This window comes from Fundulus heteroclitus, chromosome 19, assembly GCF_011125445.2.
Source record: "Fundulus heteroclitus isolate FHET01 chromosome 19, MU-UCD_Fhet_4.1, whole genome shotgun sequence".
Taxonomy (NCBI): domain Eukaryota; kingdom Metazoa; phylum Chordata; class Actinopteri; order Cyprinodontiformes; family Fundulidae; genus Fundulus; species Fundulus heteroclitus.
In genome coordinates this window covers 13,234,473-13,262,370 of record NC_046379.1, presented here as the reverse complement: position 1 = coordinate 13,262,370, position 27,898 = coordinate 13,234,473, and the positions used below count along the sequence as shown (strand labels likewise).

General features: G+C 41.0%; 1 protein-coding gene across 4 annotated transcripts in view; it reads left to right on the top strand.

Annotated features, from left to right (window-relative positions):
• LOC105925919 (AT-rich interactive domain-containing protein 1B) overlaps positions 1 to 27,898 on the top strand; it is a 259,649-nt gene that overhangs the window by 219,991 nt on the left and 11,760 nt on the right. For 3 of the 4 annotated variants that reach the window (XM_036150964.1, XM_036150965.1, XM_036150962.1), the window contains 6 exons: positions 12,530 to 12,654; positions 14,291 to 14,394; positions 17,566 to 17,745; positions 18,939 to 19,157; positions 19,871 to 20,090; positions 27,180 to 27,321. In XM_036150964.1, the coding sequence (XP_036006857.1) occupies positions 12,530 to 12,654; positions 14,291 to 14,394; positions 17,566 to 17,745; positions 18,939 to 19,157; positions 19,871 to 20,090; positions 27,180 to 27,321 (990 nt within the window). The remainder of the gene's footprint in view (positions 1 to 12,529; positions 12,655 to 14,290; positions 14,395 to 17,565; positions 17,746 to 18,938; positions 19,158 to 19,870; positions 20,091 to 27,179; positions 27,322 to 27,898) is intronic. The other variant, XM_036150963.1, reaches the window with a different exon arrangement.

The window sequence follows — 27,898 nt, the reverse complement described above, 5'->3', positions numbered from 1 at the left end:
TTTGAGAAAGTTTGTTTTTCACTCTTCTGGGAGCCATTTATAGAACTACACTTATCTTAACACATTTCATAAAGTCCCTGACATTTTGATGTCAGAGCCATTTATTGCAAAAAGGAAGAAAAGCAGATATTGGCTTTTCAAAAGGCAGTGTGGCGTGCATACAGTACTGTCATCATATAAGAGAAGAAAATGTGCACTTCAGTTTTAACTGTGAGAGCACCCGAGATGAAAATGACACCAAGCACCCAGAGACACACAAACGAAACACTTTGATGCGCTAACAGATTTTGAGGAAAGGGTTTAATTCTTCCATCAGCGGTGGCGCCTGGACTGTATGAATGCTGGTGATGCCAGAGACAATGATTTCTTATGGGATTGTGTGGGCAGTAAACTTTCCCTGAACCCTGCTGAAGGGAACTTGTGAAAACACAATGGTTGCCTGTGAAGACTTTCTCATTCCTCATATATAGTCCATCGTGAGAGCAGTTTTTGCTGATTTTCTGTTGAAACATGACTCAAATTTCAGCGGAAACTTCCCTTTGTTGTTTATGCTCTGCAGGCTGTCTTCAAAAGTAATTCCCCAATCATATTATTGTGTATCAGCCCTGCATTTCTATGGTGTACATAGACACACTGCAATTTTTTTGAATATGCAGACAAAAAAATCTGAATTATTGATAATGCTAATAAATCTCATGCTATGCCATGTAGATGCTCTGTCTGCACTGATGAAGATTAATTCATTTTAGCATTATAACTAGCAGCATTGTTGGCCCCATCTTCTACTTGTTAGCTAATAGTTATTTGAGCTCTTGCCAGCAATCAGGCTATTTTTTATGACATTGAACTTTGATCTCAAGACGGTGACGCAGTTACTATGGTGTATATATATATATATATATATATATATATATATATAGATAGATAGATAGATAGATAGATAGATAGATAGATAGATAGATAGATAGATAGATAGATAGATAGATAGATACGTTTTTTTGTCCTTATGCACTGTTTTATCTTGATACTTGCATTATATGCAAAACAAAGTGGATCACAGCACATTCCATAGATAGGACTTGTGTGACAGAAGTTTAAAGATATATTTCAGATAATTAATAGCACTCTTAGGGTTAGCATAAGATTCAGTTTAATTGGTCCCAGAGGTTGAAGAAAACTATTTTGACAGGGGCCAAGACCGAAGCGGACAATTCCTGTCTGAAAAATTTCATATCTGAAAGACATATTTGTAGTCACATTCGTGTTGGATGGTTATTTACAGAGAAGCTGATAATAACCAATGTAAGAAACTGTGCTAGGAGGTGGTGCACCACCACTAATCCTCCTGAAAACAGAGCATGTGAAGCATTTCTGGAATTAAGAACCGTTTCAATTCAAAGTAATCTGGTTTTAAAACTGAATAATTTTTGTTTATATTGTATAGAAAAATACCATATTTTCTATAGTTTATCTGGCTGGAAATGCTTCACATGTTGGGTTTTCTAAATGTGTTTCACATAGAACATTACTGGCACACCGCCTCTTTCCCATTTAAATATTCACCAGGTTGTCCATAAATAACCTGCCGGTGTGAACATGATGAGGTATTAAAAGTTCAATAAAAGCATTAGCTTAAATTACTTTTACATTTTTAAGATTGGAGTTGTTTTAAGATGGTAGAAGTCTACATTAGTATTTGGCCCCTGTCAGCCTAGCCATGAGCTTCAGCCTCTGTGATCAACTCATTTGGATGTATACCAGAAGAAGACACCAAAAGAGTTATCTACTGCTTAAAACATGTTTAACAAACCCCACTTCAGAAATTCTGAACTGTCCCTTTTAGACCTGTATCCCACATACAGCCAGACCTCTTTCTCCTACTAGTCTACTGTCTGGGCGTCCATGCAGACCTATAAATTTCCCTATCCTCTACAATTACACCATCATAGATATTCCTTTCCTATCTTCTTGGGGGAAAGGAAAAAAAACATTTGCATGAAAATGATGTTGTGCCTTATAATCAAATCTAGTTATGGTTTTCCAACAATCATGAAATGTCCTTCCTTATTGACAAATAATAGATTAATTGCTGAAATCATCGTACATATCAGTATCATACGAGACAACACGTTGGGGGAGCTTATACAGAAAAGTTAAAACTGTTTTAGATTTCTGTTCACTCGCCGACACTGGGGGAGCCTGACAGTATGTATGATTAATTATGTGCATCAGGGGGTCCGTTGCCTCTCACACAGACGCACACACACTTTGGTACCCAGGCAGCAGTGCAATTGTTGAACAAGCCATTAGGAGATGGCGGGGCTGTCAATAAGAAGTGACATGACATGATCCCCGCTACCGAGCCCAATGAGGCCGGCTGTCAGTCTCTGCACCAAGAAACCAGAGAGGTGTCGCTCACTGCGGAGCAAGGCTCAGTCTGTCTCATTCATACCCTATTAGCTGAAAAGTGATCTATTGTGATTTACTATCAACACTGAAAGGTTCCCTGAGTTGGGCTTTTCACCTCTTTGTAGAGTGAAGCATTTAGTGCTGTGCAGATCAACACTGGAAGCCAAAGGTTTAGTCCTGCCTGTTCCGATATCTGTCTCTTTCATATCTTTTCAATCTGTATAATGACAACTTTTCTAGTTGTCACGGTGTTTTATCAAATCACAGCATCCCTTCAGTAGAGGGGGAAATAACAAATAACAGTGATTTGCTAAAGTATTTCACTTACATAACTTTTTTTGCACTGAAAACCACCCACATCATTTGATTTTACTGCTATTTTATCTAATTTACCAACACAAAGTACGCCATAATTGTGAAGTGGAGGAAAAATTATACATAGTTGGGTTTTCTTTCAGTTTTCTATAAAGTTATTTCTAAAATGTGTTTTGCGCATATGTATTTTGGTGCAACATTACTCTGAGACACCCAAATGAAATCCAGCGCAAGTAATTAAAAAGTACTAGTATTTAACTGTCCGTCTCTGTGAAATTTAATGATAGTAAATTACAACATTAGTGAGCTGTCGCCATCATGAAAAGTTAGACACACAGGAAAAAGATCAGAGAGAAAGTTATGTGGAGGTTTAAAGCATAGTTAGGGTATACAACAATAATCCAAGCTTTTTGTATCTCATGGAACACTCTTTCATCCATCATCTAAAAACGGAAAGTGTATGGCTCCACCTCACACCTAATACATGGTGGTCCACATAAACTGGCTGGCCAGGCAAGGAGAGCGATAATTAGAGAAGCAGTCGAGGGTCCTATGGTAACTCTGGAGGAGCTGCAGTGATCCACAGCTCAGAACGGAGAATGGGTCGACAGCACTCCACAAAAGGGCCAGAAGAAAGCTGGTATTGAAATAAAACCATAGTTAGTCCTGAACTCCTATAGGAGACACAGCAGCTGTGGAGGCTGGTGGGGCCTACATAAAAAGTTAAGAAAAATTAACATTAATAAAGGAATTTGCAGCATAGTGATTTGGGGATTGCTTTTTTTCAGCAGACATGAGGAAGCTGGTCAATTGGTGGGATGGCATGAAAAGATGAATAGAGCTAAATACAGGTAAATCCTGGAAGAAAATATGTTAAAGGCTGCAAAAACAACTTGAGAGACTATGGCGCCAAATGCACAACCAGAGCTACTAGTGGAAGTGTGTATGAAAACAAATGACCATCACACCTTTTAGATTTTTATTTGTTAAATTTTTTTTTAAATGTTTTAGATTTTTTTCCACCCGAGTCACCATTATGCACCATTTTGTGTTGGGCCAATACATAAAATCCCAAAGATGTTGATTAAAGTTTGTGGTACTAAAGTGACAAAATGTGCAAAAAGTACTTTTCCCAAGGCACAGTATAGTATGTAGAACAACTGAGGGTTTGTAAAAAAAAAAAAAAAAAAAAAAAAAAAAAGCTAGAGGACTAAATTTGCTTGCCAGCATAAACTTGTGTTTAAAATTTCAGATAAGCTATTCTTCTGATGCTGCCTTTGTTTAAAAACTAAACAGAGGAATTAATGTTCTGGCAGAAAGTGTTTTTCTGACTAATTTCAGAAAGATAAGGCGAAGGGAACTGTTGTGGTGGACATTTCTGCAGAAAACTTTTTATGTTAGTCTCTGTCTCACCCTCAGTGCTGGTCTTGCCCAATGTCACTCATTTGCCCTCTTTTATCCCTCCTTGTCAGCTTCTCCCCTCTCTCCTCCCACCTGTTTCTCTCTTTTTCACCAACTCTCCCAACTGTATCGGCCTCTTCATCTTTGTGCAGCTCTATTATCCTACCCAGACTGTTTCATCTCCCTCGGCCTTTCTTCTCTCCAATTTGCTTTTTGTTCTCTGCCGTCTCCAACACGGCCTTGTTATGTTTTTTTTCTTCCTCAGATCCCACTTTACACATCTGAGGGAGATCAGGAGAAAATTGGCCCCCGAAAAACCTGCAGTTAAAAAGGCTCCAGCATCCCGTTTGTGTTTCCACATCCCTGCAACACTGTGAAACATTCCGACTTAGTTCTTTGCGCTGTCTCAGAAACAACTTGTTAGTTGTAGCACATGTCTGTTTCATTTTTTTTTTTTTTTTTTTTTTTTTACTTTGAAGAATCAACCCCTAGCTGCCAAAGCCACCCGCTACAAAACTTTCAAATTAGGGCCTAGTTAGTTAAATGCCATAAGCAGGTCTCTGCTTCTTTCCTGTCCTCCTCTTTCATTTCATTTCCACCTATAATCCTCCACATTGCTGCCTCCGCGTCCCCTCCTGACTCGCACACACCCCAAAACATTAGTAAACACACTTCGACTTCATTACACAAAGTGAAAAGAATTTGAAATGAGCAGAGGAAGACCACTTCTGGCATCCCAGGGCTGCAGGCGTGGGCCCAGATTAAATCTTCATTAGGTGTGGCGCATGGAGTGTTTTTTGTTCCCTCCTGAGCCGCGTCAGGCTCGCCCCCACCACAAGACTGGAATTAGAAACAACTGCCCCGCTTCTGGTTGCTAATCAGTTTGAGTCGGTTGAAGGAGGAGGGCGTGTTGCCCTACAGGCTTGTGGACCCGTTGAAAAAGAGGGCTGCTGGTTAAACAAACGGTTCGGATTTCCCCAATAAAAATGGTATAATATGTCCATATAGCTAAGATATTTACCTGGAATAGACAGCTTAAGTGTACGTCCTCCACCCTAACCCACGCTAACTATAACATACAGTATCTAACATACCTCGCAGATATGGGAGGTCCGTATGTCAAGCCTCGCTGCTGCCTGGTTTTGCTAGTGTTCAGCCCCTCCACCAACCAAACATCCATGATTCAGTTACCCATCATTCATGACACCTTGAGCAACGAGGTCAGAGTCTTGTTGCCGAATCCAATTCTATACCCTATAATATATATATATATATATATATGGATCTTTCAACATTTACACATAATTTATGTGTCGGAACTCAATTGGTTTGATTTTGACTATTATTATTATTAGGGTTTGTTTACCTTGCTTTGTCGTCCTATGTCAAAATGAAAACAATCAATAAGAACTGATTTAGGATTAAGGCATAAAGCCATAGTAAAAAAGTTAAAAAAAAGTATCTTAAAAAAACAACACAAAACTAAAAACTATCTATTCTTATAAGGATGCCTGTAAACCTGCTTCCCAACAACCAGAGCTAAGATCTGATTTTCATTGGCAACAACTGACTCGGGGCTGAACATGCTGGTCGGACTAGCAGGCGTTAAAAACTATTAACGTCACATAAACAAAGTCTGTTTTTCCATTTTATTTTTACTATTTCATTATAAATTGTTATAAAGTGTTTACCCTTCTATTGAAAAGCGTGGATGCAGCACTTTGTGAACAGCTAACTTCTTTTGCAATGATATTTTGTGGCATATGAGCCTTGTGGAGGGTATCAGCGACCGTCAAGCCAGCAGTCATTAACATGATTGTGTGGGCCGAAACTCAACGTTCGCAAACTAAAAATCCTCCTTTTATTTGTCTGATGTAACATTCTAATCTATCGTTGTGAAGAATTAGTTGTAAATTACAGTGAAAATTGAGATAAATCCTTGAAACATATTCTTTGCCTAAAGATTCTACATAACATTTAGATTTGATTTTTTTAAATTTAATTGCTGACATTACTTTAGCAATATCCTGATTTACTGAAATGCGTCCTACTGAAACATCTTCAGTTAATTTCCGATTTGTATTGCAGTTGATATTTAAATAACTGTAATGGCTAATATGCAATACCCTCTTTTAATGGGGCATTTAACATTGTACCTTCCTTCACAAAGTCTTTAGATCGTCCTTATCCCTGAAAATCTACTCTTTGAAATGTGGACGAATATTTGCAAAAGCCGCCTGTGTCTGCTGTGAGCGTCGTTAATGAGGAAGAGGTGTAAGCTTGTTTGGAAGAGAGGTGCGCAACAGACTTTTAGGCAGCTGGAGATTGATGTTTTTTTTGAAAAACATAGAGGGGAACACAAAGTCTTAAAAGGTATAAGCTTCTCCTTGGCAGCAGCTTCAGAGGGTGGAATTGGGTCCGCAAATGATTTTCCAACGCTACTAGCGACACTCTGCAAAAAAGTTCCTCGAGCTATAGGAACAGGCGAGCTGTAGTAAAAATAAGCACTTAGTTGAACAGGAGAGAAAAAAAAAAAGAGCCATAACTAAAAAGGAAATGGAGGGGAGAAAAATGTTGGATGAGGAATGAGGAGAGAAGAGGAAAGTGCTCCTAGGCAAATCCTCGCCAAATAATTCATTTCTGACCTCCTTAGTAAGTAAATTTACTAAATAAATAAGAGCAGCGCTTGAATGTCAAGAACGGAAGATGCTGCCTGTGGCGCTTTGTCGCTCGCAGACTTGGCAGCGCTGCGGAGCGCTCTGCTTTCATTAGATGGGCAAAAATAAATGGCTTCTCCTTCATCCATCCATCCTGAGCTGTTTGATGTTTGAAGTGAGGGGGGGGGGAGGAGTAGCTTTTCTCTGGATTTAATATGTTAAAAGCTGTCCTTTTCTTTCGCCTGTTTGTGTGTGTTGGGTTTATTCCGGTCCACGGTCTGAATGTTTGTGTACGTCTGTAAGTGTGCGTGGCGAGTTGAGTCAGGAGTTTGGGGCCCCGAGTTGCCCCGAGAACAGATTGGCTCCATATATAATTCATAGCCTCCAGCCGATCCACTCCATCCGGGAGCCTCTCGCTGCTGCTTCTTTTTTTTCTTCTTCCTCCACTTTCCTCCAAACACACTCGAACACGCACCAAGCGGAGGGGATCGATGGGCAGGGGCCTCCCAGCCGTCGCACGGTCCCGCAGTCCCATCGCTTCGGCTGTCTCGTCCAGTTAGCGGCGACCGGGAGGCATCGCCGCGCGGCCCTGTCGCAGCGAATGAAGGACAAAGGCGCCGCCACTTCCAGAGAGAAACCGTCAGCTGGTTGGCTGGCACCTCGTAACCATGGCATCCCCTTGGCAACAGCACCCACCCTGCGCTCTAACACAAGGACACGCTCAAACACACTTCAGCGCTCACACGCACTCTCCCTGTGGTTGGAGAGTGGCCTTCTCGAATGCCCTTCACACATGGACTACACGGTAGAAGAGAGGAACGACCGTCTCTGTCGGCGCGGGTGGGGAAATAGGAATAGAGGAACAGGTACGAGAGCAAGAGTTAAAGGCGCAGATGCACTAAATGAGGAGGAAATGTACTTTTAAACGGTCACATTCATACACTTCAAAGATCTTTATTACAGCTAATGAAAATCCAAAATTAGGTTTCTCAAAAGATTATGAAATTGTATAAGGCAGAGGATTTTCAACATAGATATGTTATGGCCTGCATAAACGTGTAGACACGGCTGTTGTTTACCTGACAGGTATGGACCCGCTCCACAAGGATCGTAAGCCACATGTTATTCCTAAAGACGCTGGATGTTTCTAGTGGCTGTATGTAAGCCTTCTTAGGGAAAGTTGAGTGGAAGGAAAAACTGTTTTAAAAAAGTTGAGTAAGAAACTGTCCAAGAAACTAACACTGACATCAGTTCCAGCAGGACTTGACACCTGCCCACACTGTCAAAAGTACCAACACCTGCTTTAATGACCTTGGTATCACTGTGCTTGATTGGCCGGCGATTCTTCCAGATTTATCTGATCTAAATCCAATGGAGGATTTAATTTAATCCCTGGCCTGATCACCTCAATACAGCTGGATTGATACAGCAGTTCATGCAAAAGGTGGTCTGACAAAGTCAGGTGTGTGAAAATACTGTGCAGTACATATACATACTATACATATATTTACGATTCAGGAGGGGTAAATTTCTGTAACAAAAAACCTTTCTTGAGATATTCTCATATTTATGTCGTGTGAGAAAATATATTTTGGATATCCTTTAGCTTTTGGCCCTAACTATTTAAAGTAACATGTAATATGTGACTGTGTGCAATTAATCTGTACAGTGTTCACATAAGAGATGCACCGATCCATTTTTTTTCTGATACGATACCCGGGCTGAGCATATCGGCCGATACCCGAAACCAATCCGATACCGCTGTTCAATGAATGAACCGCATAGCTTGTCATGTGAGTGAAGGCATAAGGCTTGACATAAACATTGTTAAAAAGAAAAAAGGCCAGCGAGCTCTATACATTGTACTTTTGGAGGTGCTTATTTAAGTTTGTGGTGTTGCATTTCCCAACTTTATCACCACCTCTCACAGCCTTCATGTTGCAGATGTGCTGCATGTTGCAGTCGGACTTGCTGGCGTATCAAGTTTGAAATGTTTCCAAATAGCAGACTTGGCTCGGTCCGGCGCTTGCTCCATGTTGCTTTGTGTTTGCTCATCGCTAGCTGCTCTGCGTGCTCTGCGTGATAAAGTAGCCGCCGTTGTAAACATAGAATCAAAGTGACTTGATCGCTATAACGGTATTAAAATGCCTGGATCGGAATGCTGGACATTCATTCATCCGATTTATCCGATCCAGCTAATTAGTCTATATCAGAGCTGATGTCCGATCTCTAGTTCACATATGGATTTGAATCACTGAGATAAGTAAACTTTTTGATGGCATTCTAATTCATTGATATGCACCTGTATTTAGTGCTATGTTGAATTCTTCGTTTGGCCCTAATTTCTATATTTTGTAGTCTAGTTATGAAATGCGAAAAACAGTAATCTTGCTAGCTGCCTAAAGATGCAGCTCAAAGTTGGTTCTTTGATATGGCTTAGCTGAAATGGTGTGTAAGATGTTTTCCATTTATTATCGTCTGTGGATAGCAGCCAGTTCCTCACAACAATGGATGGATGCTTTTCTGCTTTATGTAGACACAAAACAAGTCTCTTGTTATTGGGGGCCTCTTGTTGCTCTTCACTGGCTCCCTTGGAGCTACAGAATTGATTTTAAAATTCTCGTATTTGTTGTCAAATGCTTAAATGGCCTTGCTCCACACTTTCTCTCAGACTTGCTTCGACCGTATCATCCTTTAAGGTTTCTAAGGTCAGCTGATCAGCTGCTCCTGGCCGTTCCAGGGTCCAGGCTGATGGTCAGAGGTGACGGGGCTTTTGCATTTGCAGCTCCTGCTGTATGTTGTGGAGCAATTACCGCTGCATGTTAGGCAGGCACCTTCTTCGCTGTCTTCTTTAAAATAATTTTTAAAGACTCACCTTTTTTCCTTGGCCTTCAACACAGCTTGAATTGTTTGTTTTTCCCTCATGAGTCAGCCGTGTACTTTGTTTTTATGTCTGTTTCGTTTTATTTTTTATTATTTGTGTTATTGATATGTACAGCACTTTGGTCAACAATCTGTTGTTGTTGTTTTTTAAATGTGTTTTATAAATTATTTGGATTTGGATAAATTGCGTTAAAGTAGCTTAACAAACAAACAGAATTCTCTTCCAATACTGATCAGGTACTAAGCTACAAAATAATTTAAAAAGTAGGTTGTGCCCTTTTATTTATATATTGTGTAGTTTTGCAAGGAGAACTAATGCATAGCCTTCCTGTGTTGCAACCCGGGTTTGTTGAAGATGCATAAACAGACCTGTTGATCTGACAGCTAAAAGCATAAAATAAATCAACGTTATTGGTAACATTACGCCTCTGAATCCCACACAGTTTTTAGCACAAACCTGATGTCTACCTAAAGCCAGAAAATTACTTTAGAAAACAAAATCAGTAACAAAACCAAGCACTAAACTATCACACTGGTCCATCAAGAACTAGTTTTTACTCCTACAAACTACTATTATTTAATTATTTATTTACATAACAAATACTGCATAAATAAAAGTGCATACTAGAACAAACATCTTTTTGTGTTTTTGAACAGAAATTGAGAAAATAAAGAAATAACTGCACATTATAAATATTTTTAACATTTTTCTTCCTGTAAAGGTGGACTGAGCCTAAGAAGTTTGACAGCCATTGTATTAACAGTATACTGTTTTTTTCTCTCATTTCCAGTGTTTTACGGCATGCACCAGCTCATACAATAATCGTCCAGGGACCTGAAGATAGCATATTTTGTGCATTAATTTCTCTGATTTTCTTCCATCAAATCATCCTCATAAACAATAAAAGTGGAGCGTATTGGACTCTTTATGTAGAGGATTTCGTCTTTCTTTCTTTAAGTTTTCCCTCATCTTAGTTTTAAGAAACAGGAACATCTTCCAGCTCCAGGTCGGTGTGCTTAAAATCCACCCCTCGTTTTGGTCCATCAGGGACTCATACATCCACCACTCAGGCTCCCTTGTCTTCTTCCTCCTTTCCACCTTCTTTCTTCTTTTCCTCCACACACTCATTTCCATCTTCTATTCCCTCTCCTCTTTTTCTCACGTCTTTCTCTGCGGCAACGGGATACTTCTTTTATTTTTTTTTTGCCTGCACAAAGGTGCCCAAGAGCAAGATGGATGTGCTATGCCACCCCCCCCCCCATCCCCCTTCTTTTGCACATCGCCCCTCCAACCCCCCCCCCCCCCCCCCCCCCCAGCCGTGATAGCGGCACATGCATATATTAAGCGTGATTAAACGCTGTGCAGTGCCTCCATCAAGTGCTTTCTAATGGGCTTTTTTATGACATGAATTAGTCATAATAGAAAAGTGCCACAGTCGAAAAATCCACCAACCACTGTTGTTGTTGTTGTTGTTGTTGTTGATGATGATCCGTTGGATTTCTTTTTTTATATATTCACATGAGAACTTAAGTTTGTATCCCTCAAGGTGGGATGTGGGACTTTTTTTTTTTTTTTAAGTCTGAAGGCGCTTTGAATTTGAAAAAGTACTTTTCTACTTCTGTGAGCATGCACACTGGCTCGCCTATAAAAATGTCACAATCAAAAGGTAAATTTATCTCTGCTTCTTTGACTCATGCGAGGGTTTTTAGGGAACACGTAGGCAGCATCGAAGGAGCCTAACACCCCCCCCCTCCCCCCTCCCCCCGCCCAATTACCACCACAACCTTCCTGCCGTTATAGGAAAACAGGGACAGATAAGCGTGGATTTGGTGTGCTTGTTTCTTTGCCATGGAGCTCCCCTGCGCACCTCGGCCCCCATAGAGGGATTACATATGTATCATCTGCCGTTCTCTATGACTAATTACATCTGTGAGATGAGATTATGGGGAGGTTTACCAAACCGATCCCTCCTCTCAGGCAATGTGTATCGTTTCCAACATGCGGCATTATATGATGTGTCTGTGTATAAAAAGGAAGAAGGGAGTGAGGACAGCAAAGACTGACTTTTAAATCTGGACTTGTAGAAACCTCCCCTCCGTTATGTTTTGCTTATACATTTGATCTCGATCATTTTCTTCTTTGACCGTATTACTTTTTTTTTTTTCCTATCTTACATGGTCTCTCTCTCTCTGTCTCTCTGTCTCTCTTACATTCAGAACACCGGCTCAAATCAGCAGGAGATATATGTCCAAACATGTGTTTCCCTTTCTCTCTGAATGGCTAGCATTCTGCAGATTGCAGATAAGACCCCTCTGATGTCACTCACAACTGCATGTGAAGAGCTGCCTGAGGGAGGGGGGGTGGGGGGGGGGGTGTCCAGACTGAGCGAGCGGCATTGATTTCTGCTGCCACCATGGCAACAAATAACAAGATCCTCTCCAAAAGCACACCTTAATTAGTTAAATTATGACTTCAGGGAGAAGACGAGGGAGGAAGAGAGGAGTGATGGGGGGATTAGCGGAAGAGCCGAGTGGAGAGATTTTTTGTTTTTCTTTCCCGACGCTACGTGCTCGTTCTAAATCTTTCAGAAGGGCTGTTTGTTTGATCAGAGATATGCTACGTCTCTTTAGCGCAGCTTTCAGATGTACGCGGTGCTTAGTGTTTGCCTAAAGCAGCAAAAGGAGGACGGCAATGACAGACTGCCAAATAGCATCTCTGTCATTATGTGACTTCTGTTCCTCCGCTACCAGCATCTCTCCACAGCCTGTCATTACATTGTGACTAACTTGATTCATGTCCTCTAAATCAAATTTTAAGAAAATGTTCTTCTCTGTGTGTGTGTGTGTGTGTGTGTGTGTGGTAGGCAGGGAAGTTACCAAGGCCCCGGCACCAACCAAGTGAGCTCTGGCCCCTACAGTCAGCTAACAAGCAACAACAGCTCGACCACAGGCAACGGCCAAGGTCCAGGTTACGGTACACCACCTGCAGGTATCTTACTTACGCTCACCAACACAGATTATATAACTTTTCGTGTCATTTAGACGTATGATTTGGTGCTGATGCTGATAACCGAGATGTTTCATAATGTGTTTCTTTAGCAGAATGTTTAATGACAATTAAACCTTGGCTGTTCAAGAGATATAAGGACACAGCCCTGTACCTTGGAAAATAATTTATTCCCCTTCAAACTCTTTTTTTTGTAATTTTACAACCACAGCCACCTGTATTCATTTTGTTGAAAGATTGTCTAACAGACATTTTACAAATAAAAAACAAGAGGTTTGGTATGCTTTTGAATCCTGCCACCCTGAGTTGTAGCTTTGTAGAACCGCCTTTATGTTACAACTGCAGCTACAAGTCTTTTAGGTTATGTCTCTTATGTCAAAACCAGGGATAAAAAAATGTTGCCCTTTCTACATTGTAAAATATCCCAAGCTCACTAACATTAAGTTTCAAGTCTTGCCACAAAGTTTCAGTCAGAGTTTTGGCCGGACTCATAATCATGCCTGGATTATAAGCCATTCTTGTGTAACTCTCTGTATTTTTTGGGGTTGTTCTCCTCCTGAAAGGTGAACTTCTGCCGCAGTCTCAAGTCTTTAGCTGCATCTAACACGTTTTCCTCCTGGATCGGCCTGTATATAGTTTCATCCGCTCTGATCAACTTTCCTGTCCCTGTTGAAGAGAACCATCTCCACAGCATGACACTGCCACCACCATATTGCACTGTGGGGTGTTAAGGGTGGTGTGCAGTGTCGGTTTTCCCCACACGTAGTCCAAATGTTTCTAATCTAGAGGACGTATTCCTAACTGGGGGTCATGATGTTGTTTGAGCACAAATGTTCTCTAACAAACCTTTGTGACCAAGGCAGAAACTGAGATTCCTATCACGCACATCTGGACTTTATTTCCTAATTAGTTGACTTCTGAAGGTAAATAGTTTCACTGAAATGCGTTTAGGCATGTCGGGTTAAAGATGGGCTGAATACAAACGCATGCCACACTTTTCAGATTTTTTTATTTGCAAAACATCTTGAAACCCATCTGTCATCTTTCTTTAGATTTCGCTGTTGTGCTCCCTGAAAATGTTCAAGGAATATGAATACTTATGCAAGTCGTTATACATGTGGATGAAATCAAGAGGCAGAATTGTTAATGTTAGTATTTTTACCACACAGCAAAATCAGGGAAAAGCTGAAATGCACAAAAATAATCCTAAGTTATTTTCACTCCACCACCTGAGCGCCTTGTTGCTAAATTCAACATCTACATTTGACTTCAAAGGTATTTCCATGTGTTTTAGTGTTTTCAGTAATGGACAAACTCAAAAGTAGTACAGAATTGTAAAGTAAAATAAAACTAATACATGGTTTTCAAGCTTATGTACGATTAAAAATGAAAACAACATTTAAAAAAAAGAAATGTTTTCACCTCATGTTCCTGAGCTACTTTTCACATAAGATCCCAATAAAATACAGTTGATGTTTTTGGTTGTTGCTAGACAAAATGTAAAAAAAAAAAAAAAAAAAAAAAAAAAAAAAAGGTTAAAGGGAAACACATTTGCAAGACATTATACTGTACTTTTAATAGTTTTTGTAAATGTTTTTTGTTTTCCATCTGTTTAAAGGAGCAATGGGCCTCTCAGGAGACATCATAATGAGCCCAGAAAGTAAACTGAAAATGGATGTCAAAGATGACAGCGGCCCAAACAACGAGGCACACAAACCAAAGGTACCTCTTCAACCATCCCTCTCCACCCCGACGGAAGTTTTTCTTTGCAGTTCATTTACTTGTTTGGTTTTATTTATTCTTTCTTATTATTTGGTTTTGCTGTTTTTTGATCTACGTGAGGCAAAGCAAATCTGATCAGCATATGCTGCCTCAGCACAGTGGGCCTTCGCGCTGTTGTTTTCTCGTCATATTTAATGATTTGTTTAACATTTACCAATCTTAATGTTTCCCTCGCTTTGTTTTTTGCCTGCAGCACACTTTAGTTGCTGATGTTCTGGCAGCTCGAGCTGCAATAAAGCGGGAAGCAAAAAGAAAAGGGGGCGGAGGAGTTGGCATCTGCAGTACACACATGCATTGCACGCTTTCAAATGCGGCGCACAGACACATGCGCATAAATACAAGAAGACACACTTTCTGAGTTTTAGTTACCCAACATTCACCGTTTTCCCCTCTGCCTCCTTTAACTTACACACACACACACACACACACACACACACACACACACACACACACACATGTCTTAACATACAAGCTGACTTCTCATTTTGACTCACAATAGCAGCTGAGCTTGGCTCCGCTCAGCAACAACAAAACTCTGCTCTTTGCTCTTTTCTGCCCCCCCCTCCCCCCTCCTCCTCTTGTTTTTTGCTTAACAACTCATCTTCAGCGCACATACACACTCACGCCTCCATCACAACCACTACACGCCTTTTCCCCTCCAAATCCCTGTCTTTTCTTTTGCTGATTACGGTAGTAGGGCCTTTTGAATTATTTAAGGCAGCCCGAGCAGCCAGAAAGACCCCCAGTGCTCCCGAAAGAGATGATCTGTCTGCCAAGAGAGAGAAAACGAGTTAGAGATTCAAAAAGAGAGAGGGCCAGAAAGATAAGGTTTTGCTGACACGAGCATTCTGTACACAGACGAGGAGCACTTGTCAAGCTGTTGTTCCCTCTTTTGCAGTTTCTCTCTCACACTCGCTCACTTTCACACACACACTTGCAAAGGCTGAGGAACCCTATGCACACTTGCGCATGCATGCATGATCACCAGTACGCAGTGAATATTATCATTTGATCTGCTTTAACTGCACCTTGCTGCATTATTCATAGACTATGAATATCTGAACCAGCTCAAAAGTGGTGTCCGCATGATGTATTCAGACCCTTTTATTCTCCTACCCCTTAATAAAATCATGTCTTATCAATTGTCCTCTGATGTTCCCTAATTAGTTCAAGTGGGTGAACCATGGCGGTGGCAGCATCATGCCACCTTTCAGCAATAAACCAGACAGCCAGAGCTACAAGGGAGTGGTTCATATCAGAGCCTGGCTCGGTGTAGAGCCGCCCAGTCAAAGTCCAGACCTGAATCCAGTTAAGAATGCATAGCAAGACTTGAACATTGCCGCTCACAGACGTTATCCACTTAATTTGACAGAACTTCGGCTGTCTTGTAAAGAATAGGCATAAGATTTTGAGCATGAACAAATTCCCAGAAAAGATTTGCCGCTGTTTATTGCAGCAAAGAGGGGTACAAGCTAAAGATTCATGTGGGGCTCAATGTAGAAGCAGAAATATGAAATATCTCTTCCTGCTTCCCACGTTTGTGCAACTGTGCATTGGTTTATCCAAATATCCAAAATGTTAAAAAGTGAAAGAATTTTGAACATCTTTTAAAGACCGTATTTTGTGTAAAGATTTCTTAAACATTGAAGTAGAACCATCACAATCCCATACTTGCAGTTATTTTACTGTAGTTCACCAACACTTTGTGTCATATTACACAGAAAAAAATCCTAACACTGGCTGCAGAAAAATTTACTTTAAAGCACGATACATGAAAATTAGACTCTTTGTATCATTAGGCAAGTTATTCAGCTGTGATTATGTAAAATTATTACCATTATGACCTTGTATTACTCAGTTTTATGAAAGGTGGAAACGCTATTTCAAATGTGAATAAAACTGATTGCATGTCACACACACACACTATAATTAAATGAAAACACTACCAGACTATGCTAAATGAAATTTTTACTTGCTTTATTCGTTTATTTTTAAATGATAATGCTAATATTAGGTTGTTTTTAGCTTTTTTTCTGTTTTGTTTGCTGCTTATTCTTTTTCTAACTCGAACTTTGTAAGTTTGAAAACCCCCAGACAACAAGGAACTTTGTCTCTGTGTACTTGGAGCATATCTTTGCTGTAGTTTCCCCTTTTACTTTGCTTAAAGGTTTTGAGTACCAAATACATACCTTAACATGTTCTGTTTCCATGTATACATTTTAGCATTGTGGGGATAAGTGAAACAACATCTATAAAAAATACTATCATAGATATTTGTGGGTCTTGATACGGTATGGGTACAGCTGCAAAGAATATACAAATACAAGTTTTATTTTCCCTTGTTGTAAATAGAAAATAACTCACACTGAAACACACACAAAAATCCCTCCATCCTTTGTCTTCTGCCTTTAAGAGGTCGGGTCGGGGGGCAACAGGTCCAGGAGGGAAACCCAGACATACCTCTCCTCAGTGACATCCTCCAGCTCATTCTGGTGCATCCCAAGGAGTTCCCAGGCCACACGGGAAATATAGTACCTAAAGCTAGTTCTGTGGCCTCCTCCCAGAGGAACATGCCTGGAAAAGCCCCAAAGAGAGGCACCCAGGAAGCATCCTGATCAGATGCCCAAACCATCTCAACTGACTCCTTTTGATGCAGAGAAGCAGTGGCTTCTCTGCAGCAACTTTGAGCTACCCCTATATATATATATATATATATATATATATATATATATATATATATATATATATATAGTAGAGAGAGAGAGAATTACATTTGTGGTTGCACTACAAAAAGTAAAACAGCCCATCCTCTTCTAAATGAGAATACCGTATTTTTCGGACTATAAATCGCGCTGGATTATAAGGCGTAGCGTGAATTAACGTGTCTGCGTGTGTCTTTGTCCACATATAAGACAAAGACATTTAAAAAAAACAATCCATTTATTCAATCCAATAATTTCACAAAGACTCTCCTGGTGTGTAACGAAGCCATAACCAAACATGTGATTTATCGAATGAACTATAAGCTGTTTCAGATAAAAACTGTGGAAGGAAAGTGGAGTAAGAGTGTGATAGTTCTGCTCTGAAGTGTGATTAATGTCTCTCCAACAGCTGCAGGATGGTTACATGAACAATAACAACAGCAGTGTGTCCCAGCCGGCCACACCAGGCGGCACCCTGCATGTGCCATCCCCCCTCTCACCCAGTCCCGCCAGCCTGTCTTCCTACCACGGAGACGACAGCGACAGCATCAGTAGTCCACCTTGGCCTCTGAAGGCCCCCTCCAGTCCTGTAAGAATCAGAAGTCATGCTTTATCGATTCAATACTGTGTAACTATTTTTTAAGAGGTTGGCTTTCTAGGTCTTAGATTCTGAGGGGAAGGGGGGGTATATTTGCTATATGAGCTTTGAAATGAACACAGCTTGCAGACTCCACAAATGAATCTAAAAAAATTCATTTTTGCTTGTTCGTTCAACCAGGGGTCCACTTCCCAATGTGTAAATAACAAATGAATTTTTAATGATCCTGACGGGGTGAGTGGGTTGTCGTAGCGGACGGCAGCAGCAGGAGAATAAACAGTAAACTGTTTAATGGATGATGCAACATAATGCTGGGTTTATACGGTGGCTCGCAAAAGGTATTAAGACGTCTTGAGTTTTTTCATGTCTTATTAGGGTTTCCTTTGATGGGCTTTCACAAAGCAGAGCATAATGATGAACTGGAAGGAAAAGCAAACGTGCCTTTTAAAGTGTTTTACAAAGAAAGAAAACTTAAAAGTGTGGCGCTTAGGTGTGCTCGGCTCCCCGGAGTCAGTCTTTTCTAGAACGACCTTTAATGACGATACATCTGATGTTACATCTGCAAGTCATTTGGGGTTTTTTCCCTCGTTTTTTTGCAAAAATCTTGACTTTGACTGAGCCAATCTCATAAGGTATGTGCTTTGCTCTAAACACTTCTGCTGCACGTAGTTTTTTTTGAGTCGTCCAAATGGGTAAAAATTCACCTCAGTTTCACGTCTTGTGCACAGGTTTTATCAAGAACAAAGGTTTTGCATGCAGCTCAGAAAGCTGTTTTTTATAGAATTAGTACCCCACTCTTGCCTGTTTTGGCAAATTGCAGATAGTACTTTTTATGGCTTTTCTTTTAACATTGCCATTCTTCTATTGAAGACAGATTTGTAGAGTTCAAGACTACTAGTGTCCCGTTGACAATCTCCCACCTGAGCTGTGGATCTGTGCAGCTCCTCTGGGAATGACTTTACTACCCTTGGATCACTTTTCCTTCCAAATTACAACTATCAACTACTTTGTGTGGAAGTATAAAGATGAAATAAAATACACTGAAAGCTGTGGTGGTAACATTGCAAACACATATTTTTATAAAAATCTTTTTCTTTTATTCTGATATCATATAAGATCTGTATAAAGGATCTAAAGTCTTATTTTAAGAAACCCATACCTACACTTCTGTGTGTGTGCCTCAGCAGAAAGCCAACCCTAACTCCTCCTCCATCAGCGGCGAGCGGATAAGCCGGCTGTATGATCTCGGGGCAGAGCCAGAGAGGAGATCCTGGGTGGAGCGCTACCTCACCTTCATGGAGGAGCGGGGTACACCTGTTTCCCAGCTCCCTGTTGTGGGCAAGAAGCCACTGGATCTCTGGAAACTTTACATTGCTGTTCGGGAAATAGGAGGCCTCGCTATGGTAATGTGCAAAGAACAGACTTACAGTAGGAATTATGGAATAATATTAAAGATAAAAGGCCCATTTTAGTTCTTGAAATAGCACTTAATGGGTAATATTTGGCCTTTCTGGCATTAAAATCCTCTTACTCTTCTCATTAGCATGGGCTTTTTGTATTATTCACTCAAGCCAAATGGCTGATGTGAAATGATGCAGGGGGACCAAACAGTGCATCTTTAGATACAGACTGTGTTTGAAAGCCTGGGGCTTCCATAATGACCTATATTGCTCTACAAATGCCTCACACAAGATTTTAAATCAAGACAGCAGAATAATTGGAGTGAGGATCAATAGATCTGAGTTAACGTTGTGCTCCAGTTCATCCCAAAAGTGCTTCCTAGTCATTTTCTTCCACAGCAGAGACCCAGAAAACCATTTCAGTAGGAATCGGTCCGACAGCTGGAAGAACATTGTTTTGTGAAATACGGCTGCAAGTCTAAATGTGTTTCCGACTAAAGTCATCCACGGCATCTAAGATTAAAATATCAGGTCGTCCTATGTGATGCTTTCAAATGTAGTGTTTTGTTCCTTTCAAATTGAAACCAACATGTCAAAATTGTGCACAGATTTCAGGATCCTTCTCTTCTTCCTTGAGATGACCTCAGCAAATTAAGCCCCGAAAGCTTGTTGTGATCGGTGCCTTATCCTTAAACCGGATTCTCCCAATCTGTCAGGTGAACAAGAACAAGAAGTGGCGCGAGCTGTCCAGCACCCTGAATGTCGGTACATCCAGCAGCTCGGCCAGCACGCTCAAGAAGCAGTACATCCAGTATCTGTTTGCCTATGAGTGTAAGATGGAGAGAGGAGAGGAGCCACCAACAGACAGCAACAGCGGCGGCAGCTTGACTGAAGGGGACAGCCGAAAGCAGGTCAAGATCCAGCCGCCGTCACCTGGTGAGTCCTGATAACAGAGCGTTGCACTGCTCCTCTTTTTTTTTTTTTTTTTTTTTTTTTTAAAGACTCCCTCCCATCTGTCAGTGGCCAGATAGCAGGTGTTGTAGATCAAACGAGATTACATCCGCGATCCTCACAGCTGTGTCAGAAATCTTCCCGTGAACAAAGCTGCTACTTTTACATTGTGAAGGATGGCTGGAAATTTCAGTCAAAGCAGGGAAGCTTACAGCAGGGTCACAAAATGATGAAGTATCCATCTTAAAATGGACGCGGTATAGCCCTACTTGGACCCTACCAAGACATGACACCACCCCCCCCTTAATCTGTCAGGCATTAATCAAGACACGCACGAGGCCCATGGTAACTCTGGAGGAGCTTGAGAGATACTCGGCTCAAAGAAGATCTTCTAGCGACAGGGCAACTATTAGAAAAATGTACAACAAACAAAAGGTGCTCTGCTCAGATGAGATCAAAATTCAACTTTTTAGTGTACAAGCAAGATGCTATGTGATTTCAATAATAATAATAACTCCTCACATCACAGGCTACAAACACCATGTGTTACACGAGGATGGCAGTATCATCATGGTGGGAAGCTTTTCTTCAACAGATACGCTGGAGAGAACTGGTTGGATTTTAGTCCAAATGTATAATGCTGAATACAGGACAATACTGGAATAAATGGGAGTTGAACCCAGAACCTCCAGGACACAAGCCAGCATAAGGCTGACAGAGGCATATCCCTGTAGGGCTGCAGCTGAGTTTGCAGCTGTATGTGCATCAAAAGGTGCTTGGAGAAAGTGTTCAATCTTTGTTGGCTGAAAATATTCGCACTCCACAATTTTTGGATTTTGATTTGAAAGAAAGAAATTTTTCTTCCACCTTTTGTTGGCCTGCCACGTAAAATCCAAGGAAGCATCGTTAGTTTTGCAGCGAAATGTCTTATGTAATTTAAGGTAAAAAATTGCAGAATAAAATTGAATCGCAAGTACTCAAGAGAAATGAGTGAAAAACATCTCTGCTTTGATGAGGTCATTTTCATTTTAATGGAAGTGAATGATGATAGTCAGCCCTTGCTATTCCAGCTTGAGACTGACCTTTATTTGATTACAGCGTTTGAAGGTTAGGTAATATTGTTTTGCTGCAGTGCCACGCCACAAAAGGTGTCTTATGTTTGCGTGTTATCGCGTGTCCCTGCAGACGACTATGAAGCGAGAGGGAGAGTCGTTGCAAACGGATTGGTGAGGTCACATCTCTAATTCGCGGCGAAGATGAGAAAAGTGACCCTTGCTTTCAAATAGGACACTTGAGCTCCTCACCTAGCAGAGACACCGCAGATTGCTTTTACCGCAGGCCAGAGAAAAAGAGCATCTTCCTTTGTGATCGCATAGACATTTATAGGCCCGTTTACACTACACCTAAAAACCAAGCCATGCCGAGACCGGTCCGAGCTTGGTCCAGTTAACTGAGATAAAAGCAGCCGTTTACACACAAGAGTTATCTCGGTTATGGTTCCTTGGTTGCTCCTCGCCTCCTAGTGGCGATCTGCGGTACTACCGCTCTCTGGGATTGAAGGCGGGACGGAGCAAATCAAATTGGCGGCACCCGTAACATTCAGGATGTTATTGTTAGACAGAGTCGGCTTTTGGGACGTGGATAAGACAAATGAACGTCTAATAAGGATTTACAGACGCAGGAAACAACAACAGACGCCGAGGTTCATAAGCAGAGTCATCACTGGAAACCGTGTGGCACGGTAAGGAAGCTAGTATTATTATGAATGTCTGAAATTTGTCTGAATGGAGTGTGAATCGGGACGTGCAGCCAGACACGCCGGGAAACCCGCTGACAGTCAGCTGACTGTAAGGGCATGACGCGGTCTGCTCATGCGCTCCTCGTTCTCAGGGAACCGGGATAAAAAAAACCAGTCCGAGACCTACTGATGAACTGGTCTGCAGTTAGTGCGGTCCGGTTATCGTTAGCGCGGTCTGGTTCAGTCTGCTGACCATTTACACACAAGAGTTATCTCGGTTACCGAGCTCGGACTGGTCTCGGCTCGGTTAAAAAAGTGTAGTGTAAACAGGCCTTTAGTAGTGGATAATATTCACACATGGAAATAAATGCTCTCTTACAACGTTTATACTTTAGGCCCTTTGTTATCTCTGCAGGATAGTAACGGAATCTAATTTTGCTAACATCAGCTGAAAGCACCATGGTTTAGGATTGTAACGTACAAAGTGTAATATAAAAAGCCTGAATGCATTTATCAGCATTTAGCAGTATAAACTGATGGGCAGGTTTTTTGTTTTGTTTTTTTGCAGAATATATGCACAGAGGTGAGGATATGTCTTTGCTTATTACAGATGCATAAAGGTGCCATTGCACTGCTTTTCTTCGCTTAAATACTCCACGTACAGCTGATGTGGACTTATTACGCTTGTCACGGCTGTTGATGCCTTTGAAACAAATCTCTGTCTGGACTTTTCCAGCACATTAGATTAACCCGAGTTCTTGAAACATAAAGTCTCACGGCAGAGGAATCGCCAGAGGGATGGTGAAGTCTCCTTCTTTAGAATTGAGCACAGTGGCTGCACACTGCTTGTGAGCTGGCTGAAAGAAGGCATCCTAATTCTTTCCTCGCTTACAAGGAAGAAAATTAAGTTTGTAAATGTTTCCTGGCATGAGCGCGCCAACCGTCACTCTTTTATTTTTTTAAGATTAAGCCGTTTCAAAACTACAGCTTGGTAGCTGCAAGACGAGTGTTTGCAGATATCAAGCCTAATCAGACAGCTTACATCAGCTTGTAATGAACATGGAAACAGCAAAATTGTATGATGCTCTCCTAAATTGGCACTTCTACTACAGTTAGCAAGAGTTTATTCTTATATTTTTGCTCAGGTTTATATATCGAAGTCAAGATACAATATGTCAAATATATATGTCTATAACTTATAGATAGATAGATAGATAGATAGATAGATAGATAGATAGATAGATAGATAGATAGATAGATAGATAGATAGATAGATAGATAGATAGATAGATAGATAGATAGATAGATTCATCGAATTATAACCATGACAATCCATATGTTATGTTATTTTAGAAGCATTAAGGCAATGCTAGACAAGTCAGTTTGCATTGTACTATCCATAGACAACAGTACTTTATAGAAGAAAGGAACAAATAAAATAAACACATTAAAAGAATGAATAAAGTGTTAGCATCACCTAAAAAACATGCAAATTAAAAAAGCTAAGACATAATAAATATTAACTCATCGAGTTTATGGTTTTTTAGAGTGCATTTAAAGAAACACACTGTTTGCTCTGTGAACTTCAACACCATTGAGGTTAATTGAGTGCTGATCCCTAATCCACTCACATGGACTCACTTACTTTATCTCTGTAAAAAAAAACTGTAGTCGTGTTGTGCTACAGACCTAATAATGAAATGTCATCAGCATATGTATAGTAAAAGATGTTCTCTATAATCTGAGCTAGGCACATACATAATGAATAACAGCGGCCCGACTATTAAACCTTGAGGAACCCCACATGTCATCTTTGTTCATCTCAGATCTATAGTTTGCAAGTCACACAAAGTAGTCCTCATCAGCTAAGTAAGATCTGAACCGCTTGACTGCTTTATCAGACAATCTCATCCATCTTCCCAGTCTACTAATCAGTATAACGTTATTGTCTGTTTTTAAAAATGTGATTACATCATGAGATATTTTTGGTTCACATCTTTGTGTTAATTTATGAAACTGTGCTATTTTTACTCAAGGTTTTCATACACTGAGAATCTCACACTGACCCATGGCTACCTAAGCCATCCTAAGCTAAAAATCCTCCCAACATGGAGAACTGTATAATCTGTTAGCTCTACTTAGTTCTACGTTTACATTTTTTAACTTTAAGAGTTTTATGCCTCTCTTACCATAAACACTTATTGAAATTCAAGCCCTTTAAGAAAAACGTAGTCTCTGAGAACTTGTCAGTACCACGTAGTTTATAAGCCCCAGAATATAAATCCCACTGCGGATGCTTTCAGTTCCACTGTCGGCTTCAGGCTGCCCTCCTGACACCCTGCCAGCCTAAATATAGACTGACAGCTCTATGATGTCACCGAGGGAGCCTGACCGGCGGGCTGGTGTGGGGTCTGAGTGTGCTGTGTGAAGCTGGTGGTGGGGAGTGCCGAGTGATTAATGAGGGCTGGAATGTAGAACGTAAACAAACCCAACCTCTCCGTCACCTTTCATTCACAAAAGCGGCCCAGCTGACTGACTTTTTCTTTTTTTTTTCTTTTTTTTTTCGCTGCTCTTTAACCACCACCCCCCTAACCCCCTTCCCCCGGATTATGTCACAAACAGACACGCATGCAGGCTCTCACGCATACACACTTGTTCCCCCTCTATCCTGCCAGCTTTTCTTTTTTTTTTTTTTCCACCAGCTGAATGTGGAGCAGAAGGCACTTGAGTCCACGCGCCTCTCCGCCTCTCTCCTCCGTCTTTCTGCAACGATCGGTCACGCTCTTGAAGAATGACAAACCTCTTAACCTCAGCTAACCCCGCGACTGTTTCCCTCTCCTCCACCTGGGCGTGCGTGTGCATATTCATGCGGTTTGACACCGGGATAGCCCACAAAAAGCTCGCTGACCCGTCTTTGCCCTCTCCTCTCACCTCTGCTCATCATCATGGGACACCATCTACACCTCCGTCTGTCTCTCCTCCTATCTGTCTCCTGTGATGTAGAGGCAGGGGGTATCGTTGAATAATTCAGAATTAGCATGAATTTTTAAAGCCTAAGTCTTACGAGGGCCTTTATTTCCTAAGGAAACGTGGTGCAGGGAGAGGCCACTGAGCCTCCCCCAGAAAGAGAAAGACTTCTCACACTAAACGCTCATTAGGATACTTTCCTATTCCCTCAGTGTCTTTGTCATCGTTTAGCCGATCCGATTCCCATTTTCCATTCAATCTGGGAATTTGTATCCCTTGGTTTGATGAGGTCAGGGGGTTCTTTGTGTGCAGGGCCGTTGTAGCGCCGCGCTCCTATAATTTCCCAGTCGTCTGAGCAGAGAATTTAGCAGAAATGTGGTGTCATAAGAAAATAGCACACTAACCCAGGTTCAACCCCTGTCCAGAGCTCTTTGTTTTTAAGCGAGGGTCTTACAGGGAACGATCAATGGAGCTTTTCACTGATTTACAGTGGATGTTTTTTTTTTTTGTGAGCTATCTGCTCTGTGTGACATTTGTTTTTGTAATTTTGCCTTCAAAACGTTACCCTCAATACAACATCCTCAGCAACTGAGGGGGATTTGCAGATTTTCATTTTACATTTTGTCAAGTTGCACGCTTCAAGTTTACATTGTTTCCAAAATCACTCAGAATTGTAAAGTGGGATGTAAAAAATACATGGATTTCTTTTTGTTTTTATTTTTTTTATATAAAAAAATTAAAAGCAAGACCTGTTTTTGATCAGAAAATGTTGCACAACTTTCTGGAAGCACCTTCTACTGCATCTACAACCTCAAGTGTTTTCGTGTATGTCCAAGCTTTGCGTATTTGGAGACCTAAAGGCCTGGTTATTCCTCTTTTTAAAATACCTTTAAGTTTATGGAAAGCATCTGTGAACGTAATCTTTTTACGCCTTGTCACAGAACACATGAATATACTTTGATCAGAACAATTCCACTTTATGTATGGACCAAACTGTGTGTTCGAGGTCCAGAGATTGGAGAATGTTACCCCAGTGTTTTGTTACAGAACTGTCTTTTATCTAGTGCAAATCATCCCCATAGCTTCATGCATCCACCAGCATGTTACACTGTGGACCCGGTGTGTTCAGAGATGAATGTTTTTTTGCATGAAGGGCAAACAGTTCATATTTGGTGTCACCTGACCAGTACACCACCTTCCCTACGTGGCTTTTGGCTAGATTCAAACAAAACTTCATGTGAATTTCCCGTAACAATTCCTTCCTGCCAGTCTTCTATAAAGGCTGTATTTGTGGTGTGCATATCAACATTAGTCCTGTCAACAGATCCTTGCACCTGAACTGTGGATCTCTACAGAATCACCAGGGGCCTCTTTGCTGCTTCTCTGATTAATGGCTTGTCGGTTTAGGTGCACGGCCATGTCACAGTAGGTTTGCAAGTGTGCCCCAGTCTTTCCACTTGACTGGATGGCTTTTAAACAGTGCTCTGTGAGATGTTCAAAGCTATTGGGATATTGGGAAATTGTTTCATAACCTAACCCCGCTTTAAACATCTTCATTCCTGATCTGTCTGCTTTGTTCCTTGGTCTTCATGCTGTTTGTTCACTAATATTTCCTAACAGACCTCTGAGGCCTTCACTGAGCAACTGGATTTTTACAGGGAATAAATGACACACACTGAGACTCTATTTGCTAACTAGCAGTTTTCTGAGGACAATTGTTTTTACTTGAATTATTTTGATTTAGGGGTGACCTAATAAAGGTGCTAGACTTTCAAAATTTCTATTATGTCCAAACATTTAAAAAAAATCATGTATTCCTTTTCTTAAACTTTGCAAATACACACTACTTCATGTTGGTCTATCCCATAAAACCGCAATAAAATACAATGGAGTTTGTAGCTATAACATGACAAAACCTGGAAATGTTTAAGGGTAATAAAAACCTTTGCAAGGCACTGTAAATCACCTTCAGCTTTAAATTAAGTAGTGTGCTGCCATTGTGCCCTTAGGTACCCAGAGGTTTTCTCCTCTCCTTGCTGCGCCTGTGCTTCCTTCATCTCTTGAGCAATGCGTCCGTTTCCATCCACTCTGCCCTTATGTGGCGAGTTTGCCAAGGCTCAGTTCTCATGTTGGGCATCACTCTGAGTGCTTTGGACATAAGCCCAAAGTGATCTCCCTGATACAACACCTTGCTGCGATAAAATCCCACTTTGGCTGCTCTGACTCAAACCAGCTTCAAGAACGCAGCAGAGGTCCTCGAGAAGCCCTACGGTCTGAATGTGCATGTGTTTTTTTTTTCTTCTTTTTTTTTTAAGGGAGAAGTCGGGGAATCCTTCAGATTTAGTAATAATGCCTCTCTTGTCTCCCAGCCAACTCAGGTGGTTCTCTCCAAGGTCCACAAACGCCTCAGTCATCCGGCAGCAGCTCTACAGCAGAGACAGCAGGCGACCTGAAACCACCCACACCTGCCACCACCCCGCTGGGACAAGTCACTCCACTGCCCCCCAACAGGTACCACACAGACAGTCATCTGATAGTGCTGCCGCCAGCTGCTGCCTCTTTTACAGATTCAGTCACATAAGCATTATTTATTTTACATCTGACTGATTGTTCTCGTCTGTAATATCAGAGGAGGTCATAATAAACGGCTTATAAACAGATGTGTTTTAATTGGAGATGCACCAATCATAGATCTTCTAAACGCTTCTACCGATTTTAGCCAATCTGATTTCTGTTTACCAAATACTAACTGGTTATTGTCAAATCAAACAATTATTTCTGAAAGCTGTTAGTCGCCATGCACAAAATTTCACGATTCAGATTTAAATTTATTTGGATTAAAAAACAAAAAATAATTGGTTTGTACTGTTCACATGGACGTTTAAACAATTAATCTGATCATAATCTGCTTTTATGTGCACCTGGCTTTATTCAGAAAATAACTACACTGACATGCACAGTTATCAAATCCCCCCCCCTCCAAAAAAAACACAGAAGAAGAAGAACTTCCGTCTTCATTGAACAACAACAAATAGCAAACAAAGCAGTATTATACGATTGTCTTCTGAGCGGCCAGGCTGGACTTGCA